Here is a 25,898-nt window from a genome sequence, read left to right as displayed (position 1 = left end):
GTTTTTTAATCGGACAGTGCCCATTTAAGAACAGGGACCCATCCGCCACTCCATTTTAACGGGAGACTGTTGTCAAGATCGCAAGGGGCCCCAACAGTCACACCCCCCACAATCAGATAGTTATCCCTTATTCTGTGGATCCGTGTCTGTGACTCTTCCGCTGTTGCAAAACAACTCTCATCATGCTGTGCAAAACACAGTCCTGCAGGTGCATCCCCTAAGACAGTGTTCACCAACATCTCTCTCACCAGCTGTAATCGCAAATTTATCAAAACTGTATGAGACAAAAATGGTCTTATTTGCTCATAGCAACCAATCACAGGGTTTTCCCATCTGTAATGTTTTCCCCTATCCACAGGATGAGAAATATCTGTTGTGATCATTGGGACTCCTGAGATTTCAAGAATAGGGACCTGTTCGCTCCACCCTCTGCTCCATAACGTAAGACTCTGGTCCCGATTATCAAGGGGCCCCAAAGGTCACAACCCCACAATTATATAGTTATCCTATGGATATGGGATACATTTACAGATGTGAAAAGCCAGTTTTGATAAATCTGCGATTACAGGCCTGTGTTGTGAAGGGCATGATAGGAGTAGTAGTTTTGCAACTGGAGGAACACAGGTTGATGAAGACTGGGGATACACCTGCAGGATAGGACTCCTCTGTGCTTTCTCCTGTCTGATAGCATTCCTCTGTGCTCTCTCCTCTCTGATAGCACTACTCTGTGCTCTCTCCTTTCTTATAGGACTCCTCTGTGCTCTCTCCTTTCTTATAGGACTCCTCTGTGCTCTCTCCTTTTTTATAGGACTCCTCTGTGCTCTCTCCTTTCTGATAGTACTCCTCTGTGCTCTCTCCTGTCTGACAGGACTCCTCTGTGCTCTCTCCTGTCTGATAGTACTCCTCTGTGCTCTCTCCTGTCTGATAGCACTCCTTTGTGCTCTCTCCTGTCTGATAGGGCTCCTCTGCGCTCTCTCCTTTCTGATAGGACTCCTCTGCGCTCTGTCCTGTCTGATAGAATTTCTCTGTGCTCTCTCCTGTCTGAAAGCACTCCTCTGTGCTCTCTCCTTTCTGATAGGACTCCTCTGTGCTCTCTCCTGTCAGTACTCCTCTGTGCTCTCTCCTGTCTGATAGCACTCCTCTGTGCTCTCTCCTGTGTGACAGTACTCCTCTGTGCTCTCTCCTGTCTGATAGTACTCCTCTGTGCTCTCTCTTGCCTGATAGCACTCCTCTGTGCTCTCTCCTGTCTGATAGTACTCCTCTGTGCGCTTTCCTGTCTGATAGTACTCCTCTGTGCTCTCTCCTGTCTGACAGGACTCCTCTGTGCTCTCTCCTGTCTGATAGGACTCCTCTGTGCTCTCTCCTTTCTTATAGGACTCCTCTTTGCTCTCTCCTGTCTGATAGTACTCCTCTGTGCTCTCTCCTGTCTGATAGCACTCCTCTGTGCTCTCTCCTGTCGGATAGGGCTCCTCTGTGCTCTGTCCTGTCTGATAGGATTCCTCTGTGCTCTCTCCTGTCTGATAGGACTCCTCTGTGCTCTCTCCTTTCTGATAGGACTCCTCTGTGCTTTCTCCTGTCAGTACTCCTCTGTGCTCTCTCCTGTGTGATAGCACTCCTCTGTGCTCTCTCCTGTGTGATAGTACTCCTCTGTGCTCTCTCCTGTCTGATAGTACTCCTCTGTGCTCTCTCCTGTCTGATAGCACTCATCTGTGCTCTCTCCTGTCTGTTAGGACTCCTCTGTGCCCTATCCTGTCTGACAGTACTCCTCTGTGCTCTCTCCTGTCTAATAGCACTCATCTGTGCTCTCTCCTGTCTGATAGGATTCCTCTGTGCTCTCTCCTGTCTGATAGCACTCCTCTGTGCTCTCTCCTGTCTAATAGGGCTCCTCTGTGCTCTATCTTGTCTGATATCACTCCTCTGTGCTCTCTCCTGTCTGATAGCGCTCCTCTGTGCTTTCTCCTGTCTGATAGGACTCCTCTGTGCTCTCTCCTGTCTGATAGGACTCCTCTGTGCTCTCTCCTGTCTGATAAGACTCCTCTATGCTCCCTCTTGTCTGAGAGTACTTCTCTGTGCTCTCTCCTGTCTGATAGCACTCCTCTGTGCTCTCTCCTGTCTGATAGCATTCCTCTGTGTGCTCTCTCCTGTCTGATAGTACTCCTCTGTGGATAGGAGAGAGCACAGAGGAGTCCTATCAGACAATCAGACAGTAGAGAGCACAGAGGAGTAATATCAGACAGGAGAGTGCACAAAGGAGTGCTATCAGACAGGAAAGAGCACAGAGGAGTCATTTCAGACATGGGAAAGAACAGAGGAGTACTATCAGACAGGAGAGAGCACAAAAGAGTGCTATCAGACAGGAGAGAGCACAGAGGAGTGCTATCAGACAGGAGAGCGCACATAGGAGTACTATCAGACAGGAGAGTGCACAGAGGAGTGCTATCAGACAGGAGAGTGCACAGAGGAGTGCTATCAGGAGAGTGCACAGAAGAGTGCTATCAGACAGGAAAAAGAACAGAGGAGTGCTATCAGACAGGAGAGAGCACAGTGGAGTGATATCAGACATGAGAGAGCACAGAGGAGTACTATCAGACAGGAGAGAACACAGAGGAGTGCCATCAGACAGGAGAGAGCACAGAGGAGTCCTATCAGACAAGAGAAAGAACAGAGGAGTATTATCAGACAGGAGAGAGCACAGAGGAGTCCTATCAGACAGGAAAGAGCACAGAGGAGCGCTATCAGACAGGAGAGAGCACAGAGGAGTCCTATCAGACAGGAGAGAGCACAGAGGAGTACTATCAGACAGGAGAGAGCACAGAGGAGTACTATCAGACAGGAGAGAGCACAGAGGAGTACTTGCCCACCCTCACTTACTGGACTTTTTCCATGCCTGTGCTTCAGCTTGGATAAAGCCATGATTTTATTACATTTCCTTATGAAGTATATTAGAAAGGTTAACATTTTGCCAAGATGTACAACATATAAAAAGTTTTTAAATCGGACAGTGCCCATTTAAGAACAGGGACCCATCCGCCACTCCATTTTAACGGGAGACTGTTGTCAAGATCGCAAGGGGCCCCAACAGTCACACCCCCCACAATCAGATAGTTATCCCTTATTCTGTGGATCCGTGTCTGTGAATAGGGACCTGTTCGCTCCACCCTCCACTCCATAACGTAAGACTCTGGTCCCCATTCTCAAGATAGTAGGGGCCCCAAAGGTCCCAACCCCACAATTACATAGTTATCCTATGGATATGGGATACATTTACAGATGCGAAAAGCCAGTTTTGATTAATCTGCGATTACAGGCCTGTGTTAGGGTATGTTCACACTGCAGAACTGTAGCTGAATCTCCGCTCGCGGAATTCAGCGAACGGAGATTCAGCCTGGCAGCGGCCTACCGCCGCTGCCAGGCTGAATCTCCGTTCGCTGAATTCCGCGAGTGGAGATTCAGCTACAGTTCTGTAGTGTCGCCATTGATGGCTATGCAGTGCCTGCGGACTTCCACACAAACAATGAACATGTTCTTTCTTTGCGCGGAAAAATTTCAGCGGCGGAATTGTCTCGCGGAAGACCCATTCACACAGATGCTAACGTTCACTGTGCGGAATTTTACTCGCGGAATTCCGCACACGGAATTCCGCGGGTATTCCGCAGTGTGAACATACCCTTATGATGGGCATGATGGGAGTAGTAGTTTTGCAACAACTGGAGGAACACAATGTGATGAACACTGGGGATGCACCTGCCAGCTGCAGGATTGTGTTATTGGGAGTTGTTGTTTTGCAACAGCTGGAGAGCCACAGATAGGGGAACACAGGTTACAGTTATAGTAGGTGCCCCCTGCTCTGATGAACTACAACTGCCAACATCTCCTCCTAACTGCTCTGTACTAGTGACTAATAGTGATCAGTAAAGTGTTTTTTCTATTTTTTTTTTCCCCCAGCAGAGGTCTGCCCCTGATCTCTCCTGGGATGCCCATTCTTGCCCCCTTACCAGTGTTTGGGTGTGTACCCCAGTGCAGGCAGTCCCTCTCTCCAGGGCAGGTCTGAGTGCTGCCCCCGCCCCCCTGCTCCTGTGACAACCTCTAGCCCAGCAGCATCATCAGCATCATCCTCAGTTGTGTTAGTTTGGAGCTAGGGGGAGATCGGGAGCTCACACTGCACCGGCCTCTTACCCCCACAGTCCCGGGAGATGGCAGTGCCCAGGAGACACCCCTGCCCGCCGCACCTACTGCTGCTGTCCTGCTGCCTGCTCTGGAGGACGAGCTGTGCCCAGGAGCTGCCCGCTAACGGAGTCAATGGCTACAGCCTGCACCCACCATACTTCAACCTGGCAGAGGGCACCAAGATCTCCGCCACTGCCACCTGCGGGGAGGGAGAAGGAGGCAGACCGCTGGAGGATCTCTACTGCAAGCTGGTGGGGGGACCTGTGTCTGGGGATCCCAGCCAAACCATCCAGGTACTGCAACCTTCTCCGGCACTCACGGGGTTAACACATTTCCTTACCTATTTGTTACTTTGTATTAGTCACTTCCACCATAGCCGCAGATAAGAGCAGTGCTGGGCACATGTGATGCCAATGTGAAGCCAGTGCCCCCCCTCCTCCCGGGACACTTTCTATAGTCGGGGACATTAACTCTTTTATTACTTGCTTAGCAACCGGGCCAAAACAATTCAATAAGCTGCGGGAGGGTTGGGAATCCCAGGGCTGCAACAATGTAGGATCCGAGCACTGGAAGTTGTGTCCCTACTGCAGTGTTTTCCAACCAGGGTGCCTCCAGCTGTTGCAAATCTACAACTCCCAGCACGCCCGGACAGCCTTTGGCTGTCCGGGCATGCTGGGAGTTGTAGTTTTGCAACAGCTGGAGGCACCCTGGTTGGGAAACACTGCCCTACTGGAAAGTCTTCTGCTTGGAGGAGAAAAACTATGATTCCACCTTAAATCATAGGTTTTTATTTTTTATTAATCAACTGGTGCCAAAAAGTTAAACAGATTTGTAAATTACTTCTATTAAAAAAAATCTTAATCCTTCCAGTACTTATCAGCTGCTGAATACTACAGAGGAAATTATTTTCTTTTCAGAACACAGTTCTCTCTGCTGACATTACTGGTGCCAGAAAGTTAAACAGATTTGTAAATTACTCCTAATAAAAAATCTTAATCCTTCCAGTACTTATCAGCTGCTGAATACTACAGAGGAAATTATTTTCTTTTCAGAACACAGTGCTCTCTGCTGACATTACTGGTGCCAGAAAGTTAAACAGATTTGTAAATTACTCCTAATAAAAAATCTTAATCCTTCCAGTACTTATCAGCTGCTGAATACTACAGAGGAAATTATTTTCTTTTCAGAACACAGTGCTCTCTGCTGACATTACTGGTGCCAGAAAGTTAAACAGATTTGTAAATTACTTCTATTAAAAAAAATCTTAATCCTTCCAGTACTTATCAGCTGCTGAATACTACAGAGGAAATTATTTTCTTTTCAGAACACAGTGCTCTCTGCTGACATTACTGGTGCCAGAAAGTTAAACAGATTTGTAAATTACTTCTATTAAAAAAAAATCTTAATCCTTCCAGTACTTATCAGCTGCTGAATACTACAGAGGAAATTATTTTCTTTTCAGAACACAGTGCTCTCTGCTGACATTACTGGTGCCAGAAAGTTAAACAGATTTGTAAATTACTTCTATTAAAAAAAAATCTTAATCCTTCCAGTACTTATTAGCTGCTGAATACTACAGAGGAAATTCTTTTCTTTTTGGAACACAGAGGTCTCTGATGACATCACGAGCACAGTGCTCTCTGCTGACATCTCTGTCTATTTTAGGAACTGTCCAGAGCAGCATATGTTTGCTATGGGGATTTTCTCCTACTCTGGACAGTTCTTAAAATGGACAGAGATGTCAGCAGTGTTCCACAAAGAAAAGAATTTCCTCAGTAGTATTAAGCAGCTAATAAGTACTTGAAGGATTAAGATGTTTTAATGGAAGTCATTTACAAATCTGTTTAACTTTCTGGCACCAGTAATGTCAGCAAGAGAGCACTGTGTTCTGAAAAGAAAATAATTTCCACCGGAGTACCCCTTTAAAAGTTACTACCAACTGCCGCCTTAAAAGATCACCTTCAAAATGATGTCATTTTAATATTTTGCCACCCCAAAATGATATCACCCTTAAAAAAAAATCTACCTTAAAAAATCTTTATTACATGATGCCACATTATTTATATCACTTTTATACAATGCCACCTTAAAATGTTTTTTAAAATTCTATCTTAATAATAACACATCTATCTGATACTTCTTTAAAATGAGATCACCTTTATTTGATGGAACCCTGAAAACACTGTATTTAAGGTGGCATTTAGAGATGAGCGAACTTACAGTAAATTTGATTCGTCACGAACTTCTCAGCTCGGCAGTTGATGACTTTTCCTGCATAAATTAGTTCAGCTTTCCGGTGCTCCGGTGGGCTGGAAAAGGTGGATACAGTCCTAGGAAAGAGTCTCCTAGGACTGTATCCACCTTTTCCAGCCCACGGGAGCGCCTAATAAGCTGAACTAATTTATGCAGGATAAGACATCAACTGACGAGCCGAGAAGTTTGTGACGAATCGAATTTACTGTAAGTTCGCTCATCTCTAGTGGCATTATTTAATGGCACTATCACTTTTTTTTTTAAGGCGGCATCATTTAAAGGTGATATATTTTTTTGGGTAGAAATTATTTGAATGGGGGTATAATAATAATTTAAATTTATATATATATATATATATATATATATATATATATGATATAACACGAATATAAAGCTAAAGTTACGTGGATGTTTGACGGTTTGGGAAATTTGTATGCTTTTTTTATAGCGTAGACGCAGCATATTTTGCTGCATATTTTCTGCAGCTGATTTTGCTAGGAAAATACGCTGCATTTAGGTTACGTGGGACCGTGTCCTTCTGGTCATGCTTTTTCATGTTAGAGGATTATTTCTGATCATGTAGAAGTGAGAGGTGAAAGTGTTCCTATGGCCCGATTGCTCTCAGTGATTTTCTTGCCTGGTGGCTATAAGAAAATAAGTATCCCCCCTCCCCCCCTACTTCCAATTGGATTGATCTTTTCATCCTCCATTATTGGAATTCCAGCCTCTCCGTTTACAGGTAAGAATGTGGCCATTATGGTTAGTGACGCCCCTGTCCTGCCCGGGCCCAGGCTATGTGTGTCACCATCCTATGAAAGGCCTTAGATCTTTCCTTATCTGAAAGGCTGGCGGCATCTTTGAACTGTGAAATGACCTCCCCACCTTGAGATGCCACCTAGTTACGTGACACAGCAAGAAGGACTGTGCCACAATGAGCCAGCCAGATCCTGCTGTGCGAGCTGTACAAAGCCTATAGGCATAGCATCTATTAGTCCATTATGTAAAGTGGGGCCTTAATCCTTAAATATTTAGAGTGTGGCCCTTTAAATAAAACATTGACCAGTTAAAGTCTTTGTGACATCCTCTATGGTCATGTCAATCAGCTTTTATTTAGTTGTATCTGTTTCAGGGAAAGCTGGGTGACAACAAGTATAGCAGTAGAAGCCATTACAATTACCGTGGTCACTCTCATTCAGCTTTCCATACTCCGGAATGGCACATCTGTCGATGCTCCCTCTTGCCCCTGATATTGATGAATTTGGAAAGGCAGCTTACTACCATTGGGATTTTCATTATAACTTTCTCACAGTTATAAACAGATGTGGACGAAACGCAGTTTGATAAGCCATACATGGGTCTGGAAAGCTGGATGACAGCCCTTGAGGGGGTTGTAATGGCTGCCATATTGGTGGTCACCTAGCTTTCTAAGAAACAGGTAAATCTTAAGGGTGTTTTCTGTTTAGCTTCCTCCGATGTGGGTAAATAAACTCATTGCATTGCCAAGAACTGTGGGACTGTCACAGATTATAATGTCGTCCTTGGAAGCCGCTGATCAGTGTCCCTAATAAAGGTCAAGCCTTATTGTGGTCATCTTATGTCTCTCATTATTATGTTCTCAGGGCCAATACTGTGACATCTGCCTAGGCAGCAGCGGAGATAAGTCTCACCCCGTCACCAACGCCATTGATGGGACTGAGCGATGGTGGCAGAGTCCCCCCTTATCCCGGGGACTGGAGTACAATGAAGTCAATGTCACCTTGGATCTGGGTCAGGTCTGTATAGTGACTTTAGAGAGTAATACACATGTATACGTATTCTGCTTTTCATGGCATGGATGGTTTACAATGGGGGTCTGATGGTTTGACTTTCAGCATGTTCTGTTAGCCTGGGTTCACACCACGTTTTCAGCCATACGGGACTGCATTTCAATGAGCCAGAGTGAAACGCTGACTCCGGTCGGCTCATTTTTGCAACGTATGCGGTTTTTAACCGGACCTAAAACCATGGTCCACTACAGTTTTAGGTCCGGTGGGAAAACAGCATACGGGGCAAAAATTAGTCAACGTTTGAAATGAATTACATACGGGCGGCATACGACAGGGATACAGGAGCACCCGGTTTTAGCTCCCCCCAGCCATATGCGGTCCTGTATGGCTGAAAACGTGGTGTGAACCCAGGCTTAGCCTAGTTTGTATCTTGTGGTCCTCTAGTTGTTACAAAACTTCTAGCATGTTCTAAGATTATCAGGGCATCCTAGATTTTTTAGTCTTGCTACAGCCAGAATGGCACAGTCTGTACATGCATGTTAGGAGTTGTAGTTTTCCAACGTTCTGCTGCTAACCACTACGCAAACATCTGACTATTTGTCTCTGCATTTTTGTGAATTGTTTACCCCATAAAGCTCTAACACATTATTCAATCCCCTGTGAACTATGACTGGAGAGGTTGACGTGCACTTGTTGGTGGTCTTTCTGGAATCTTTCTTTTTCCCATCCATTGCCCCCAATGTAGAGGACTGCTCTCGTCTGCCTGGGCTGGAGGAGGGGGACGGAGCATTTAATTGTGTTTTATTGTGTGCTCGGGTCCCATCCCCCATCACATATCTCAGGACAGTGTCATTGTGCAGATAGAGCAGGCTGTAGTGTCCTGACATGCTTATACAGGAGTAGTACCAGGCGCAGACTCACCAGTTATTAGGATGTGTTGGCAAATTGATTGGCCGGGGTTAAGACTCGCTTTTGCCAAATTTATGAAAGTAGGTGAAGCGATTCTTTCATTGTAACCTATAGACTAGCAAATTTATTTTCTGCCCCCCCGCTACTGGGGAGGGTATTTACTGAGGCCATTCATATACTAGTTCTGGATTTTCTTAATATATACACATGTTAGATTTCTTAATATATAGACAAGTTCCAATGAGCATTTTATATGATACACATTTTTATGTATGCGCTCTATAAGCTTGAACGGAAACCCCTCTATGACTTTCATATACCGGAATAGGTGTATAGGGCATTAGAACAGTGCAACGTTTCGGTCGCCAATTGCGGCCATTTTCAAGCATACAAATGTGGTATAGTGCCAGGTATAAATGGAGTGACCAATTAAGATACAATTATTAATTATTAATTGCATCTTAATTGGTCACTCCATTTATACCTGGCACTATACCACATTTGTATGCTTGAAAATGGCCGCAATTGGTGACCGAAACGTTGCACTGTTCTGATGGAATAAAATACTCATCTTTTTTTCACTACTAGGGAGTGCTGCAGAATCCTTTTGGTTTTTGTCTACAGTGCCTGGGACCGGACTTTTGTCTGCTTGCACCCTCCTACATCTCCGTATACCTCGTGTGCTGCTCCGCCACTATTTTTGTATCTGTATAGGACCTTAGTCGCCTCTATGAGGCCTATATCCGCTTTAAAGGCTGGGACAGTAGTTGCTTTAAAGATGGTTGGCTGGGGGGCAGGATAGGTTCTGTACCATGTCAATAGTAGATTCCTTTGTGTAATACTTAAAAGGGGAAAACAATTATTATTTTTTTTAATTTACTGGTGCCAGAAAGTTAAACAGATTTGTAAATAACTTCTTTTAAAAAATCTTAATCCTTCCAGGACTTATCAGCTGCTGTATGCTCCATAGGAAGTTCCTTTCTTTTTGAATTTCCTTTCCAGTCTGATCACAGTGCTCTCTGATGACACCTCTGTCCATGTCAGGAACTGTCCAGGGCAGGATAGGTTTGCTATGGGGATTTGCTCCTACTCTGGACAGTTCCTAACATGGACAGAGGTGTCAGCAGAGAGCACTGTGGTCAGACAGAAAATAAATTAAGAAAAGAACTTCATGTGTAGTATACAGCAGCTGATAACTACTGGAAGGATTAATATTTTTTAATGGGAGTCATTTACAAATCTGGCTAACTTTCTGGCACCAGTTGATTTAAAAACGTAAACATTTTTTTTAACTGGTGGTAATAGTCTAAGGCCTTGTGAGTTAAACCAAGCCCAGTCACCCATGGCAACCAATGAGAGCTCGGCTTTTATCTCTTAATCTGCTCTGAAAAAATGAAAGCTGCGCTGTAATTGGTTGCTATGGGCAACACAGCCTGGTTTTGTGTCCCACAGTTGATAAATGAGGCCTATATACCTCCCAGCCATCCCAACAATATTTAGCGGCATCATCACTTTTGTACCATGAGATACCATCAGAAAGGTTTTTCCATCTATACCATACATTTTTATTGGCTAGTCTACTACACTTATGTGGCCTACAAACAAAACCTTTGTTTGTAAAACTGGCCGCAACATATATGTTAGAATACCATTTTGAAGGTATCTTGATGTACCGTATATATTCGAGTATAAGCCGACCCAAGGCCCCTAATTTCACCTCAAAAACCCAGGAAAAGTTATTGATTCGACTATAAGCCTAGGGTGGGAAATACATTATCCCCCCCATGTCATCATCCCCCACTGTCATCATCCAGACCCCCGTCATTAACACCCCCGTCATCATCACCCTGTCATCACCCCCCCTTCATCATCACCGCCTGTCATCATCCCCCCTTCATCATCACCGCCTGTCATCCCGCCCCCTTCATCATTACCGCCTGTCATCATCACCCCCGTCATCATCACCGCCTGTCATCCCGCCCCCTTCATCATCACCGCCTGTCATCATCACCCCCGTCATCATCACCGCCTGTCACCAGTGGTCTTCAACCTGCGGACCTCCAGATGTTGCAAAATTACAACTCCCAGCATGCCCGGACAGCCATCGGCTGTCCGGGCATGCTGGGAGTTGTAGTTTTGAAACATCTGGAGGTCCGCAGGTTGAAGACCACTGCGGCCTTCGTCATCATCCAGACGCCCCCCCCCTTTAGTTTTCTACTCACCCCCCTCGGTGGGAAGGAAGGGTGAGCTGGTCCAGGCCATCTATGCTGCAGGGACCATCCGGTGGGGAGGGATAGTCGTTCCGGGCTGTCCATCTTCACCGGGGGGGGGGGGGGGGGGGCTGGCCTCTTCTTCGGGCCCGTCCCCGGACTAGTGATGTTGCCTTGACGATGACGCACAGGGACGTTCATGCGCAACGTCCCTGTGCGTCGTCATCAAGGCACCGTTGTTGCAAAACTACATGCTGGGAGTTGTAGTTTTGCAACATCTGGAGGTCCGAAGGTTGAAGACCACTGAGAAGGGATTGACAGGCGGAGAGTTCACTCGAGTATAAGCCGAGGGGGGTGTTTTCAGCACGAAAAATCGTGCTGAAAAACTCGGCTTATACTCGAGTATATACGGTATGTTGACAATGAAACATGATGTGAATAGAGCCTTAAAAATTTACCTTGCTGACACATGTTTAATGGACATAGGGTGGGTTTATACCTCTAGTTGATATCAATAAATGTCATCATTCACTGACTCCAAGCAGAGATCTTGACAATGGTCGGAAGTTGAAATGCCATATATTAGAATGGTTATAGAATTGTTAAGCATTCTCATCATAGAACCTGCACTGAACATTTGCCATCTTTTCCTTCCTTGTGTGAACTCTGTGCTCAGTTGGATAACTACTAAATCGTGCTGTAAACGGCGAGTAATCTCTAATCCACTTGTAAAAGAATGCTGAAGGGACCTGAGCGATAAACTATTAGCTAATGTGAAAAGTCTCTTAGGCCTGTTTCACGCGCTTGTGTCCTGTTAAAACATCCTGTGTTTTTTTGTTTTGTTTTTTTGGGGTGACAAATTTACCAGGATACCATAGGACACAAAATGATACAGGTTCCATCTTTCGGTCCTGTTATGAACTGGGTCCAGCAGATACAGGCCGACATTTATCAACGAGTTTACACCTTTTTTTCTCCGTACAAAAGGCGCTATTTTGGCGCAGTGTGTGTTATTTTGCGCCTTTTGGTGGTAGAATATTTTAGTCATTCCAGATGTTTTGGAGTAGCAGTACACGCTTTTCAATTTAGCGTATGCCGTGGACTGAAATTTATGAACTGCGCCTTTTTGTAAAAAGGCGCAAAAAAGGCGCAAAGCCACTGAAAAGTGTCTAAAACTAGACCTGGCGTAGCTTTTTGGTGTATGTGAAGAGAGAAATTTCAGAAAATGTGACCTGCACAAAATGTATCAAATGCTCTGTGAACGTTTAATACATTTGGCGCTCCTACAAATTACCAGCACACACAAAAAAATGGTGTAAAAAAATGCTTCACTTACACCTACAGTGATAAATGTGGGCCACAGTCTTTTTCGTCAAGTAGAAGCCGATGGCTACTGGATAGGCGTCCTGTTACATCCAGTTTTCTCATCTTGAATGAAAAAAAGATGTAAAAACGTGATGTGAAACCAGCCTTAAAGGGGTACTCCGCCCCTTTGCTCCGTGCCAGATGACGGGTCGGAGGCTTGTGACGTCACTCCCCACTTGTGACATCACGGCAACGCCCCCTCGATGCAAGTCTCTGGGAGGGGGTGTGGCGGCCATCACGCCCCCTCCCATAAACTTGCATTGAGGGGGCATGGCCATGGCATCACAAGAAGGGTGTGGCCGTGACATCACGAGCCTCCGGCGCTACACCCGACGCTCTAAACATATGCCAGGTGCAGCAGGGAGATCGCAGGGGTCCCGCCGCTGGATAGGGGAAAAGATGTCTAGGGGTGGAGTAACCCTTTAAAGAGCCAGTTAACCTATACCTGGGAGCAGCTTATAGTGTGGCATCATTATAAGAGACCCCCTCGAATGTAGTGATTGTGGGGTCATCCTGTTGAAGTACACTGTAACGGAAAATGGCTGCCAACAGTGAACAATTGCTCTAATTCATTCAAATGCAGCTACCATAGACTTTAGGTTGAGTGATACACAGAGAAAGTCTTATATGAAATCTTGTCAGATAAGATGATAAGGATAGTAGTAAATCTGAGTGTCTCCCCCCACGTCCTTTACAGTGTCAGGTAGATGAGGATAAGGAATGTCTTTGTTTCCTGTCCTGCGGATATGTATGGAATTCCAGTTATCCTGGGATCAGTCTGTACCTGTGCAGTCTCCCGTACATCCGGAGAGCTTACACACTTATTTCTTCCAATAAGTTCTCCTGACATTTCTTGACAGTGTTGTTCTTGGTTTAACCCTTTACCTGCCAATCTTCTTCATTGACATTTACACCTTAGCCCCTTTCCTCCGCCAGCCTCCGCCTGTACCGGCAATTGGGTCAGGATATGTAAATCTTGTGATTATTTTGTCCCTTCTTGTCATCAGTGGGGGTCCCAATGGCTAAACCATAGTTGATCACACTTTTATCACATGAATAGTGGGCATACATCTTTTACCTTCCCCGCCTTAGTTTCATTCACTGTTGACACCATTTTTCATTGCTCGAGAATGCCATAAGATGTGCTTGAAATATGGGACTATAATAAAAAGTCATCATGGATGGATCTTAACATCATCTTGTGTGGTAGTAACATTATCAAGCTATTTATCCATGCTGTTTTTTTGTGATGCACTACAGTAACAGTAATCCAGGGGATGATGGGAATGTTGCATTTTGCCACTTCATCGACAGGGAATGTGAAGATTGGGTGAAACGGTCCCTCTTAACATCTCATCAGATTTTTCTATTTCCTTTGTCCCTAATTAGCGGCCAAGATGCTCCTAAGAAGACAAAGGGCCCGATTTAGCACTATGGAAAAGTCTTGGGCCGTACGAAACACAGGAGGAGTCTTGGGGTGTGGGGAAGGGGGGCTGATTAAATCTTGAGTTATATAACCTTTCTTTGGTTCCCCTGTTTGTGGAAGTTACTCAGGCCAAGGAAGGAGGAACAAAAATAGAATCATCCACCAGGAAGTTCACGCTTTATCATGTGAGACTTTATCCTTTTGTTCCAAAATCTCAGGATGTGTCCCGGTCATGGAGATGGCTCCATGCTGCCCATCCTTTTGTCGAATGGGTATTCCGACACAGGTGCTTGCCCCTCATCACTTAGGAGACAGGGTGTTTCTTTGTTGCATCTTATTACCCCCATGACATTCAGAATTTACATTAAACATCCATCTGCTTCAATGCTTTAGGGCTGTCTTGGGTACTGTAGATGACCATTCCCTAAATTAGACATTTTACTTTGATATTACCTAACTACCTACCCATCAACTACCCCTACTACTAGGTCGGCTGGCTGATTTCCAATATCTGTCTTATACAGTAGGAGTATGTTCACCAAATTAAAATGCACCACATGTCTTGTTTAGTATGTTCTATACACATTGGGGGAGATTTATCAAAACCTGTGCAAAGGAAGAGTGGTGCAGTTGCCCATAGCAACCAATCAGATCGCATCTTTCATTTTCCACAGGCCTCTTTAGAGGCCTGTGGAAAATGAAAGAAGCAATCTGATTGGTTGCTATGGGCAACTGCACCACTCTTCCTCTGCACAGGTTTTGATAAATCTCCCCCATTGACCATAGTTGGTGCCCATTTGGCAGACTTGAGGTCCATAGGAAGAGCTCCACAAGGTATGCATACTCATGGTCCTCAAAACAGGGTCCTTGTCCTGTCCATAGGTGAAAATAGAGGGTCATCTATAAGGTCTTCAGGTTGACTGGCAGTTTTGGACCCATTGTTTAAGAGCCTACTTCAAAAAGAACATAGGACAGCTAGTAGGTGTTTACCTACAGCTATAAAAGTAGTTACCTACTCAATTAAAGTAGTTATCCTGGATTGGGGAAAATGCTTACTTCCAAAAACAGCACCAGCCCTGTCTGTGCTATGTTTAATATTACAGTCTAGCTCCAGTCTAGTGAAGTGAATACAACACCTTATACAACCTATGCACAGAAGTGATCATTTTTTTCTAATTCTTGACACCCCTTTAAAGGGGTACTCCACTGGAAAAACATTTTTTAAATCAACTGGTGCCAGAAAGTTAAACAGATTTGTAAATTACTTCTATTAAAAAATATTAAGCTTAAAGGGGTAGTCCAGTGGTGAAAAACGTATCCCCTATCCTAAGAATAGGGGATAAGTTTGAGATCGCGGGGGGTCCGACCACTGGGGCCCCCTGCGATCTCTCTGTACGGGGGCCAGGCTCTCCGGCCAGATAGTGGGTGTCAATGGCAATAGATCTCTATGGCAGAGCCAGAGATTGCCGAAGGCAGCGCTTCGGCTCTGCCATAGAGTTGTATTGAGGGGGCCTAACGGCCGCCGCTTCGTGCGGTGGTCGACACGCCCCCTTCGCGCGGGCTGTCAGGGCCCCGTACAGGAGATCTCGGGGGGCCCCAGCGGCCGGACCCCCCGCGATCTGCAACTTATCCCCTATCCTTAGGATAGGGGATAAGTTGTTCACCACTGGGTCACCACTGGACTACTCCTTTAAGCCTTCCAGTACTTATCAGCTGCTGTATACTACAGAGGAAGTTTTTTCTTTTAGAATTTCCTTTCTGTCTGACCACAGTGCTCTCTGCTGACACATCTGTCCATTTTAGGAACTGTGCAGAGCAGGATAGGTTTGCTATGGGGATTTGCTCATACTCTGGACAGTTACTGACATGGACAGAGGTGTCAGCAGAAAGCACTGTGGTCAGACAGAAAGGAAATTCTAAAAGTAAAGAACTAAAGCAGTATACAGATGCTAATAAGTACTGGAAGCATTAAGATTTTTAAATAGAATAATTTACAAATCTGTATAATTTTCTGGCACCGGTTCATTAAAAAAAATAATGTTTTCCAGTGGAGTACCCCTTTAAGCTTTGCAGCTAGACATATTTGCACTAGATAGGGATATTTTTGGCGAATAATATGATAGGGATATTTTTGGTGAATAATATTTAAATTCTGAAAGTTTACATTGAAACCCCCAACAACTACAACCCAAGTAAAAGGTTTTAGTGCTTCTTCATAATCAATAAAAGGCCTCATAGCAAGTCCCGCATGTGGCCTGTATAAGATTTCCAAACTTTTACTAGTAACTTCAAGGACATTTCTACCCGTGCTGCAAATACTATGTACACAGCGCTTGATTGAGTGGCAGAACAATGCACACAAAGGCCATTAACAAGGCAAGGTCATTGGGTGTGTGTCGGGGCACTTGGGCTAGGAGGTTTTACTGGCCAGAAGGTGAGGACAAATGGAGGCAGGTGGAGGAGGCATGGGCTGCCTGGGTGGATTTATGAGCTAGAACCCCCTGGATTAGTATAATAGGTTGCTGTTTATTGCACTTTATTTATCACAGCTTTCAGCAAACCAGTTAACAAGCTCCACAGGCCACCCAGCCAGCCCTGCAACATGGGCACTGGCTTTACTGTAGGGAGTAAAGAGTTAAAGGGGTATTCCAGGAAAAACTTATATATATATATATCAACTGGCTCCAGAAAGTTAAACAGATTTGTAAATTACTTCTATTAAAAAATCTTAATCCTTCCAATAATTATCTGCTGAAGTTGAGTTGTTCTTTTCTGTCTGTCAACAGTGCTCTCTGCTGACATCTCTGCTTGTCTCGGGAACTGCACAGAGTAGAAGAGATTTGCTTTGGGGATTTGCTACTATGGACAGTTCCTGAGACAGGTGTAATCAGAGAGCATTTAGACAGAAATGAACAACTCAACTTCAGCAGCTCATAAGTACTGAAAATATTAAGTTTTTTAATAGAAGAATTTCTGGAGCCAGTTGATATATATATATATATATATATATATATATATATAAAAGTTTTTTCCTGTGGCAGACATGCCCCCTCCATGTATCTCTATGGGGTACATGGAGTGGGCGTGTCGGCAGCCGCGTCATGCGGTTTTCCAGCATACTGCTGCGGCCCCGTCCAGGAGATCCCGGGGGCCCCAGCACTCGGACCCCCTGCAATCTATAACTTATCCCCTATCCTTCAGATAGGGGATAAGTTATATTGCACTACAGATGTCCTTTAAAAAATCTTAATCCTTCCAATAATTATCAGCTGCTGAAGTTAAGTTGTTATTTTCTGTCTGGCAACAGTGCTCTCTGCTGACATCTCTGCTTGTCTCGGGAACTGCACAGAGTAGAAGAGGTTTGCTATGGTGATTTGCTTCTACTCTGGACAGTTCCCGAGAGCACTTAGACAGAAAAGAACAACTCAACTTCAGCAGCTCATAAGTACTGAAAGGATCAAGATTTTTTAATAGAAGTAATTTACAAATTTGTTTAACTTTCTGAAGCCAGTTGATGTATTTATATATAACAAGTTTTTTCCTGGAGAACCCCTGGTGAATACTGTTTTAATGGTTACTCATTCCACTGCTCCTTCTAGAATCAGGGTCACTTACAGAGGAATGACCCAAAGAGATGGCTAGAAGGACAAAGACAGAGAGCAGGGCTCTGTTTTTCTTATTTTTGCTCATGTCATGATGTCTCCAGATTTATCCTGTCCCTTGGGAGCCACTGGGAAGTGGAGAGTTCAAGATAGCAGGAATCTTAACTAGCTCTTACAAACTTTGTAATATTTTTGTATGAGCTGATAAAAGTTGCAAAATCTGAGTCGAAGAAAGTTTTATAAACTGGTCTGACGTGTTTCTCAGTGCACAGCTGGGCCCCTTCCTGGTGATGGATCTTGCCACTGACATGAACCTTCTCCATCAGGACATGAGAGACTGGCAATTGTTTTTACTTAAAGGGGTAATCCGGCCCTTAGACATCTTATCCCCTATCCAAAGGATAGGGGATAAGATGCCTGATCGCGGGGTTCCCGCCGCTGGGAACCCCCTTGATCTTGCACACAGCACCCCAGTTAAAATCAGTCCCCAGAGCATGTTCGCTCCAAGTCTGATTACCGGTGACCACGGGGCCGGTGGCGTGTGACGTCACGCTCCGCCCCTCAATGCAAGCCTATGGGAGGGGGCGTGACAGCTGTCACGCCCCCTCCCATAGGCTTGCATTGAGGGGCGGAGCGTGACATCACACGGGGGCGGAGGCGTGACCTCACATGCCACCGTCCCTGTGGTCGCCGGTAATCAGACCCGGAGCGAACACGCTCCGGGGACTGATTTTAACTGGGGTGCTGTGTGAAAGATCACAGGAGTCCCCAGCAGCAGGACCCCCGCGATCAGGCATCTTTGGATAGGGGATAAGATGTCTAAGCGCCGGAGTACCCCTTTAACCACCTTTCATTTAGGTGTAAAGATGGAGATAACCCTCATTTTAATGAGAAGGAGATTCTAGCCCCTATGCAAAAGGAGAGAACTGCCTTCCTATGGATCCATTGGCAACCTCTATGGTGCAGATACCCGGTCCAGGTACCGCACCTGTTGATATAAGTAGATTGATGCAGAGGTGATCTAAGGACATGACATGTCATAACCGTTCCTTCACCTTATGAACAAACCTTGTGGACAACCCTTTGAAGGCTCTTATAAAAGAAACCTGTAAGAACTGTGAGACTGTATGCACTCATGGCAGACTTATCAGAACCGAGATTATTCCCCTAAAGTAAAACCAGAAATTTATCTTTAGTGCACAATGAAAAACCTGATAATACAACACAGGCCTCTTTGAATGGCCAAGGGCATTGAGAATAATCTTGGCCGTCTTCCAGCCCCTGCAACTGTAAGGAAGAAACATTATTTCTACAGTTCCCACTGTGCAATACAATGGGGAACAGTGAGTCATTGAGTGGTGACTTCTGAGGATTACCCTGGTCAACCATGGCAGACGCTATGCAAGGCAAGGAATTTATAGCCCATTTGGACTTGCATTACTTGGCCACTTTCCAACTAGTTCTGGCATAGGCAACCTCCGGCACGGCTGATGTTTTGGACATCTTCCATGATGCTTTGGCTGCATCATGCTAGATGTAGTCCAAAATATCTGCAGTGCTAAGGTTGCCTTTGCCTAGGCTAATTGCTCAATATGTTGTGCTACTACTACTAGGAAGAGTAGATACAAGTTCTATCAGGTTTCTGTTCATTGGAGAGACCTCATAGAAGTAATATAGGCAGACGTCATGGAAATGAAACATCTTTGATCTGATCCTACAAAGAGTCTATTTCTAAGGAAAGTCTTCTAGACCCACCTGATTTTTCAGCTTAGTTTCTTAGCGACAAGTTCACATGTGTTTACGTAGATGTACTGATATTGATACTTAAGTTGACTCCTTTTTTTTTTTTTTTTAGCTCATTTTATACCTAGTCGCCCACAATTGGTTTTTAGAACTTTTTGGACAACGGGTAATTGTCCACAAAGTTCCCATATAATCTGTGCTAAGTGTCTTACTTTAGAAATTCTTGTTCTCCTTTTAGAGTTCTCCTATTCCTGATCATTCCACATGAGAGAATTTTAATTCTAGTTTTAATGGGAACAGATTTAGCCCCATGAGCGATTAATAAGACTGAATCCAGTTGGGCAGGTAGCGATTGTCTGAAGCCTGGATATTAATTATACACGCTAGGCTGGTCATCCATTACCCTCACATAATGGAAATCTGACTCCAGGCGAGGCGGTTAACACTTTCCGAGTATCAAGGTTTGACTGCTTCTTCTCAAGCTCTTCAGACGACCTGCAGTAGGCGCAGAATAGGTTAATTTAAGGGGGACCTTTGCAGTCAGTGATCTGTGAGTTTAACCCTGTTATGCTTGGAAAGGTCTTGAATTTCAATGTATTTCTGTAATGATGACTGTGAAGGTTCAGGGGATTATTTAGCTGTGGTCTCCCATAGCAATGAATGAGCAGGTTCACAGCAGGTGGATACCGCGGCGTTACAGAGGCGGATGCGGATCCGGATAATTAAATTGCAGAGGCTTTTGTTGAGGTCTTGGCTGGAGTCTGCAGGGGGATTTTTCTTCTTGTGAATTCTTTCGGGAAGGAGACCTTATAGGGTCTGCTTTCCATCACAAGAAGGTCAGGGCGATCATGGTTCTCCAGCTGTGGCGATGTGATGTATAGTTTACAGGAGCCTGATAGCCACTGGTCAAACTATTATATACTACTGTAGTCTGATCAGATAGGATTTCATTGGCAACATTTGAAAAAGATGGCAAAAATCTTTTGCAAACCTTTTGTTTTGCTTTGGCATAATTCTTGGTATACAGAACTAATGGTATAGAGCTGGAGAGGTTTTTCTTTTCTTTTTAATACCTATTATATTACAGGTTGATGTTGGTTCCTCAAATGGACCCGGGCCGGTATTTGGTCACTTTGCTGCCAAATGTTAGACAAATATTGATCTTCTTTACATAGCCAATCACAGCTGGACTCCCATCGTGCAATGTGTGTCATGTAAACTGATGGAGTCTTATTGTGAACTCCCCTTTTTATTGCGTAAACTATCCCCCCAACCCCCATGGCTCTGATCTTTGGGATGAACTAAGACGTCTTCTCTTTCATTACGGAAAGATACCTTGCAAAATTATAGACCCTTTTTTTCTTTCCTCTGTTTTCTTGACTTTTATGCTCCAGCAGACATCTCTTTTTAAGAGTCTCCTTGTCTTACGTGACCTTCTCTTTGCTCACATGTTCTACATTGTAATGGCTGACTGTAAATAAAAGTTACCCATTTGCCATAAAGAGTAAATGTGCAGGGGCAAAAGAAATCCATGGATGACCACCAATATGATAACCATTACAAATCCCTCTTAAAGGGGTTATCAACCATAAGGTGATTTTAGTACATACCTGGCAGACAGTAATGGACATGCTTAGGAAGGATCTGCGCTTGTCTTGGGGCTAAATGGCTATGTCATGAGATTACCATAACACTGTGGCTAGTTTTTTATGAACTTGTATTTCCTATTTGACTTATGTTTTTTTGACTACAAATCCCACAATGCCATTTTCCTCCCGCCCACACATGAGCCACCCCACCCATTGAAACAAAAGACCCGTGGTTTTCAATCAGGTTGCCTACAGTTGTTGCAGATTGATCTCTCTCCCACCAAACGATTGCTCCACCCATTGAAGCAGACAGGCTCCCTGTCATCAGCTGACTAGTGAGTCAGGTCTCGGCTGCATTGCAAGCTGGGAAAAATCTGAGACAACAGTCATTTTGTATGCTGTTAAAAATAAATATTGGGGTGAAAATCACAGAATTGTGAGAAAACCGTCACTTACAGCTACAGACACTATATTATGAACTACACTAACTTTACAGCCCCTGTAGCATAGTCAAATAAAATAAAAAATCCTGGCATACCCCTTTAACTTATCACTTAGTTTTCCCAAACTTCTGAATGACAAGTCATACTGGCTGTGCAGCAGCATAATGGGCAAGTGTGACAAAAGCGGCCATATTGATTGTCACATGAAAGACGTTAGTATAGAAAAATGCTGTTTAAAGGGGTCACCCAGGACTATAAAAAACATAGCTGCTTTATTCCAGAAACATCTCGTCTTTCGTGCTCGGTGTGTGTTGTATTGCAGCTCAGTTTTGTTGCAGTTAATGGAGCCGAGTTGTAATACCACACACAGCGGAAAGCTATGTTTTTCTAATCCTGGATAACCCCTTTTAAAGGGGTTGTCTGCTGCCCTGCCTTCCGGAGCGGAGCTCACAGCGAGCGGAGCTCCGGAAGGCAGGGCAGCGGACAACCCCTTTTAAAGGAAAAATCTGCCTTTACAATTTACATACAAAACCAGTTACCCGGGAGCAGTGCATTGTGGGAGCTTAGATGTCTGTTACAAAACTGTTGTAAGTGACCTGTTAGATCACATAACTGACAACAGTGGTGGAGCTAAACTGCTGTCGGTTTCCAAGGGTGACCAGAATTTTAAAGGCCACTTTGTATGTGAATGGAGGACATGAAATTGATTGATCTTTCTATTTAAAATTTATTCAAAAAAAATGTTCTTTAAAGAGGTTCTCCATGTTGGACAATCCCTATTATTAAGTCATAATTCACAAATATGGTATATGGAATAGACTTCCCCTTTAAGGCAGAATTAAAGGGGTATTCTGGGATTTTTTTTTATTTGACTATGCTACAGGGGCTGTAAAGTTAGTGTAGTTCATAATATAATGTCTGTACCTGTGTGTGACGGTTTTCTCACAATTCTTCTGTGATTTTCACCTCACTATTTATTTTTACCAGCATACAAAAGGACTGTTGTCTCGGATTTTTCCCAGCTTGCAATGCGGCCGAGACCTGACTCACTAGTCAGCTGATGACAGGGAGCCTGTCTGCTTCAGTGGGTGGAGGGATCAATCTGCAATGAATGCAACAGCTGGAGGCACCCTGATTGAAAACCACAGGTCTGCAGCTCATTTATGTTTCAATGGGTGGGGTGGCTGATATGTGGGAGGGAGGAAAAAAGAATTGTGGGATTTATAATCAAAAAAAGAAAAATCAAACAGGAAATACAAGTTCACAAAAAGCTAGCCACAGTGTTATGGTAATCTCACAACATAGCCATTTAGCCCCAAGACCAGTGCAGATCCTTCCTAAGCATGTCCATTACTGTCTGCCAGGTCTGTACTAAAATCACCATATGGTGGAGAACCCCTTTAAGATCAAAATCCCCTTTACATTCTTCTAACTCTCTATCAGGTCTGTGTATTACGGCACCTTCATTTAACCTGACAATGTTGTATTTTTCGGATGCACCCTCCATACAGCGCTCACTCTCTTTCATGGATCCTGTAAGGAAATTTCCATCTCTTTGATGCCCTTGTTTTGTCTCGCTTTCTTACCCTCAAACTGTGAATTTGTTCGCAACGGAGGTGAGACGGGGGTGGAGGCAATTGACTGAGAACTCCAGAGTTACGGGAAAGAAGTTTTGGTTTTCCTTATAGTTTTAAGTCCTTGAAATGTCTTGGGGCCCCTGTCTACCCGTTCTCCATTGTCTTTCATCATTCTCAGTCATTGTGAATTCCTTGCCCTGTCCACACACTATAATCAGATGCTCTCATCTCCTCGTGTAACAACTTACCATAGAATTCTGCCTTTCTTCTGTGACAAACAGCCGGCAAGGAGAGAAGAAGGAAAACATCAAGGCTCCTTTGCATAAACCATCTTTTGTTGGTTTATCTGGAGAAAACCTGAAAAACGTAGCGGTATAAGGCCTGAGGGTTAAAGGTTTCATTCTTTGCATTGGTACCTGTTTATTCCAGGTAGTACAAAGTGTAGAACAGTTAAATAAGAATCACTAGTCAGGAATCTCTAGACGAAGCTCTGAGATTGGCGCTTGTCCACAACGTGCAGACCCAACCCCCACTGAGTGACCGATTTTATAGAGAGTCCTTCACTCATATACATTAACCTGTAAGTAGTGACTTCAAAAATAGGGAATGAATAAAGGTAACTTCAGTATACCTCCTTGTCGGTGAAGTCCAGAATGGTGACCTATAGGGAGCTGTTTTGTGGGGTTCTTAGTAGAGCTGCTCTTTCTTTGCCTGTGACAAACAGCACCCCATAACTTAGCTTTCTTGGCCTCACAGACAAGGAGGTATATTTAGGTTTATTTTCTTTATTCCTTAATCTTTAAAATAGCTCCTGGTCAGTGAGGTACAGAAAGCTGATCTATAGGGTGCTACCCGTATTTTTCGTCGTATAAGACGCTCCGGCATGTAAGACGCACCCAATTTTAAAGGAGGAAAATCTAGAAAAAAAAGATTCTGAACCAAATACAATATATAGGACAGAGATCTTCAACCTGCGGACCTCCAGATGTTGCAAAACTACAACTCCCAGCATGCCCACACAGCCGATGGCTGTCCGGGCATGCCGAGAGTTGTAGTTTTGCAACATCTGGAGGTCCGCAGGTTGAAGACCACTGTTATAGGAGGTAATTCTCACGTGTCCCCGCCGCTCCGGACGCGTCACTGCTCGTCACCGCTGCCCTGGATGTCGCCCTCCATCACTGTCGCCGCATCCCCGGGGTATCCCCGTCGCTCCGGAACGTCTCTGCTGCTCAGGATCCTCGCTCTCCGCACCTATTGGATGACGGGACGGTGTACGCGACGACGTGATGACGACGAAGGAGAGCGTCGGCTATGCAGGGGATCCCAGCATGGAGCAGACACCGAGGAGGCAGGTAAGGTCCCTCCCGGTGTCCTGTAAGCTGTTCGGGTTGCCGCGCGGTCCCGAACAGCCCGACTGAGCAGCCGGGTTAGTTTCACTTTCGCTTCAGACGCGGCGGTCAGCTTTGATCGCCGCGTCTGAAGGGTTAATACAGGGCATCACCACGATCGGTGATGTCCAGTATTAGCCGCGGGTCCCGGCCATTGATGTCCGCAGGGACCACCGCAATATGACAGGGTTTTAATGTGTATTTGCCATATAAGACGCACCAACTTTCCCCCCCCCCCCAGTTTTGGGGAAGAAAAAGTGCGTCTTATACGGCAAAAAATACGGTATTTGTCACAGGCAAAGGAAAGCTCTCTACCAAGCAGATCCCCATGGCTTTTGGACCCAATAACATGGAGTTAAATGCAGCCACTCCTAAAAGTTGGACTTTCATAACTTTCTTTGGAGTAGTGAGATATTTATTAACTTAGATATTCATGTGAGGTAACGTGCTAGGTAATGTCAATTTGGATACAACTAAATGTACTTCACGTCTTCTAAGGGCCTATTATCAAATAACTTTTTCTACTGACACCCTACAGATTACTAGAATATTCTACAGTATGGTAGTGAGGTTGGATGGTTTGGTTAGTGACAACCCCTTTTAGAGCTGTAGCGTCAGCTATGTTTAGTTTACCCTTGCTCCAAAGCCCCGGACCCATGGCTCTCCCACTGTTTCAAAACTACAATGGCTGTCAGGGCATACTGGGAGTTATGTTTTTGCAATAGCTGGAGAACTGCAGGTTGGAGGTCTCTGCTAAAATATCGATTCTACAGGGCAGAACTATGTTTCTCTATGGTAACAGACTACAAACAAACCCTGTGTAGTCTGATGGAGCAGTCACACTTTGTAGTCTGTAACTATGGAGATACAAAGTTCCTTTTTAGGGCCTGTATACTTTTGACTACACTGTAAGGTGAGCATAGCCTTCAACTACTTGTAAATGGCAAACAGTATAGTTATTCATGCCCTGAAACGTGCGTGTGGCCATGTCATGCTCAGGATTGTGCCGTAAAGATCAATGATCGGTTATATGCTGTCAATAGAAATACAAGATCAATGTTGTAATAATGCTGCACCTTTAACCTTAGATGTATATGGCTGCCGTGACCCTCCTGACATGTGAGGTAAACCATAGTGAAGCAGAGGCAAGTAATACATCTTATAGTTTGCAAGAAAGCAGAAACATATCGTAATTCTGAAGAATGCAATAAAATGTCAGGAATTCACTGACACTGGTTTCTGTTGGATTTGGATCAAGGTTGTATTTGCCAGACACTCACTTGGGGCTCAGCAGATAGGTCCTCATACATTATATCATATATCAAAATATGTTAGACAGGGGCCTACTTTTTTTTTTTAATCAACTGGTGCCAGAAAGTTAAACAGATTTGTAAATCACTTCTATTAAAAAAATCTTAATCCTTCCAGTACTTTTTAGGGGCTGTATACTAAAGAGAAAT

General features: G+C 44.5%; 1 protein-coding gene across 1 annotated transcript in view; it reads left to right on the top strand.

The window, feature by feature from the left end:
• Positions 1-4,114: 4,114 nt before the first annotated feature.
• Positions 4,115-25,898, top strand: part of LAMA5 (laminin subunit alpha 5) — a 145,956-nt gene continuing 124,172 nt past the window's right edge. The window contains exons 1-2 of the mRNA XM_056547604.1: positions 4,115-4,460; positions 8,040-8,192. Of these exons, the coding sequence (XP_056403579.1) occupies positions 4,194-4,460; positions 8,040-8,192 (420 nt within the window). The 5' untranslated portion in view covers positions 4,115-4,193. The remainder of the gene's footprint in view (positions 4,461-8,039; positions 8,193-25,898) is intronic.

The sequence above is a fragment of the Hyla sarda genome, chromosome 12, assembly GCF_029499605.1.
Source record: "Hyla sarda isolate aHylSar1 chromosome 12, aHylSar1.hap1, whole genome shotgun sequence".
NCBI classification, from domain to species: Eukaryota; Metazoa; Chordata; class Amphibia; order Anura; family Hylidae; genus Hyla; species Hyla sarda.
This window is presented reverse-complemented; position numbering and strand designations above follow the sequence as displayed.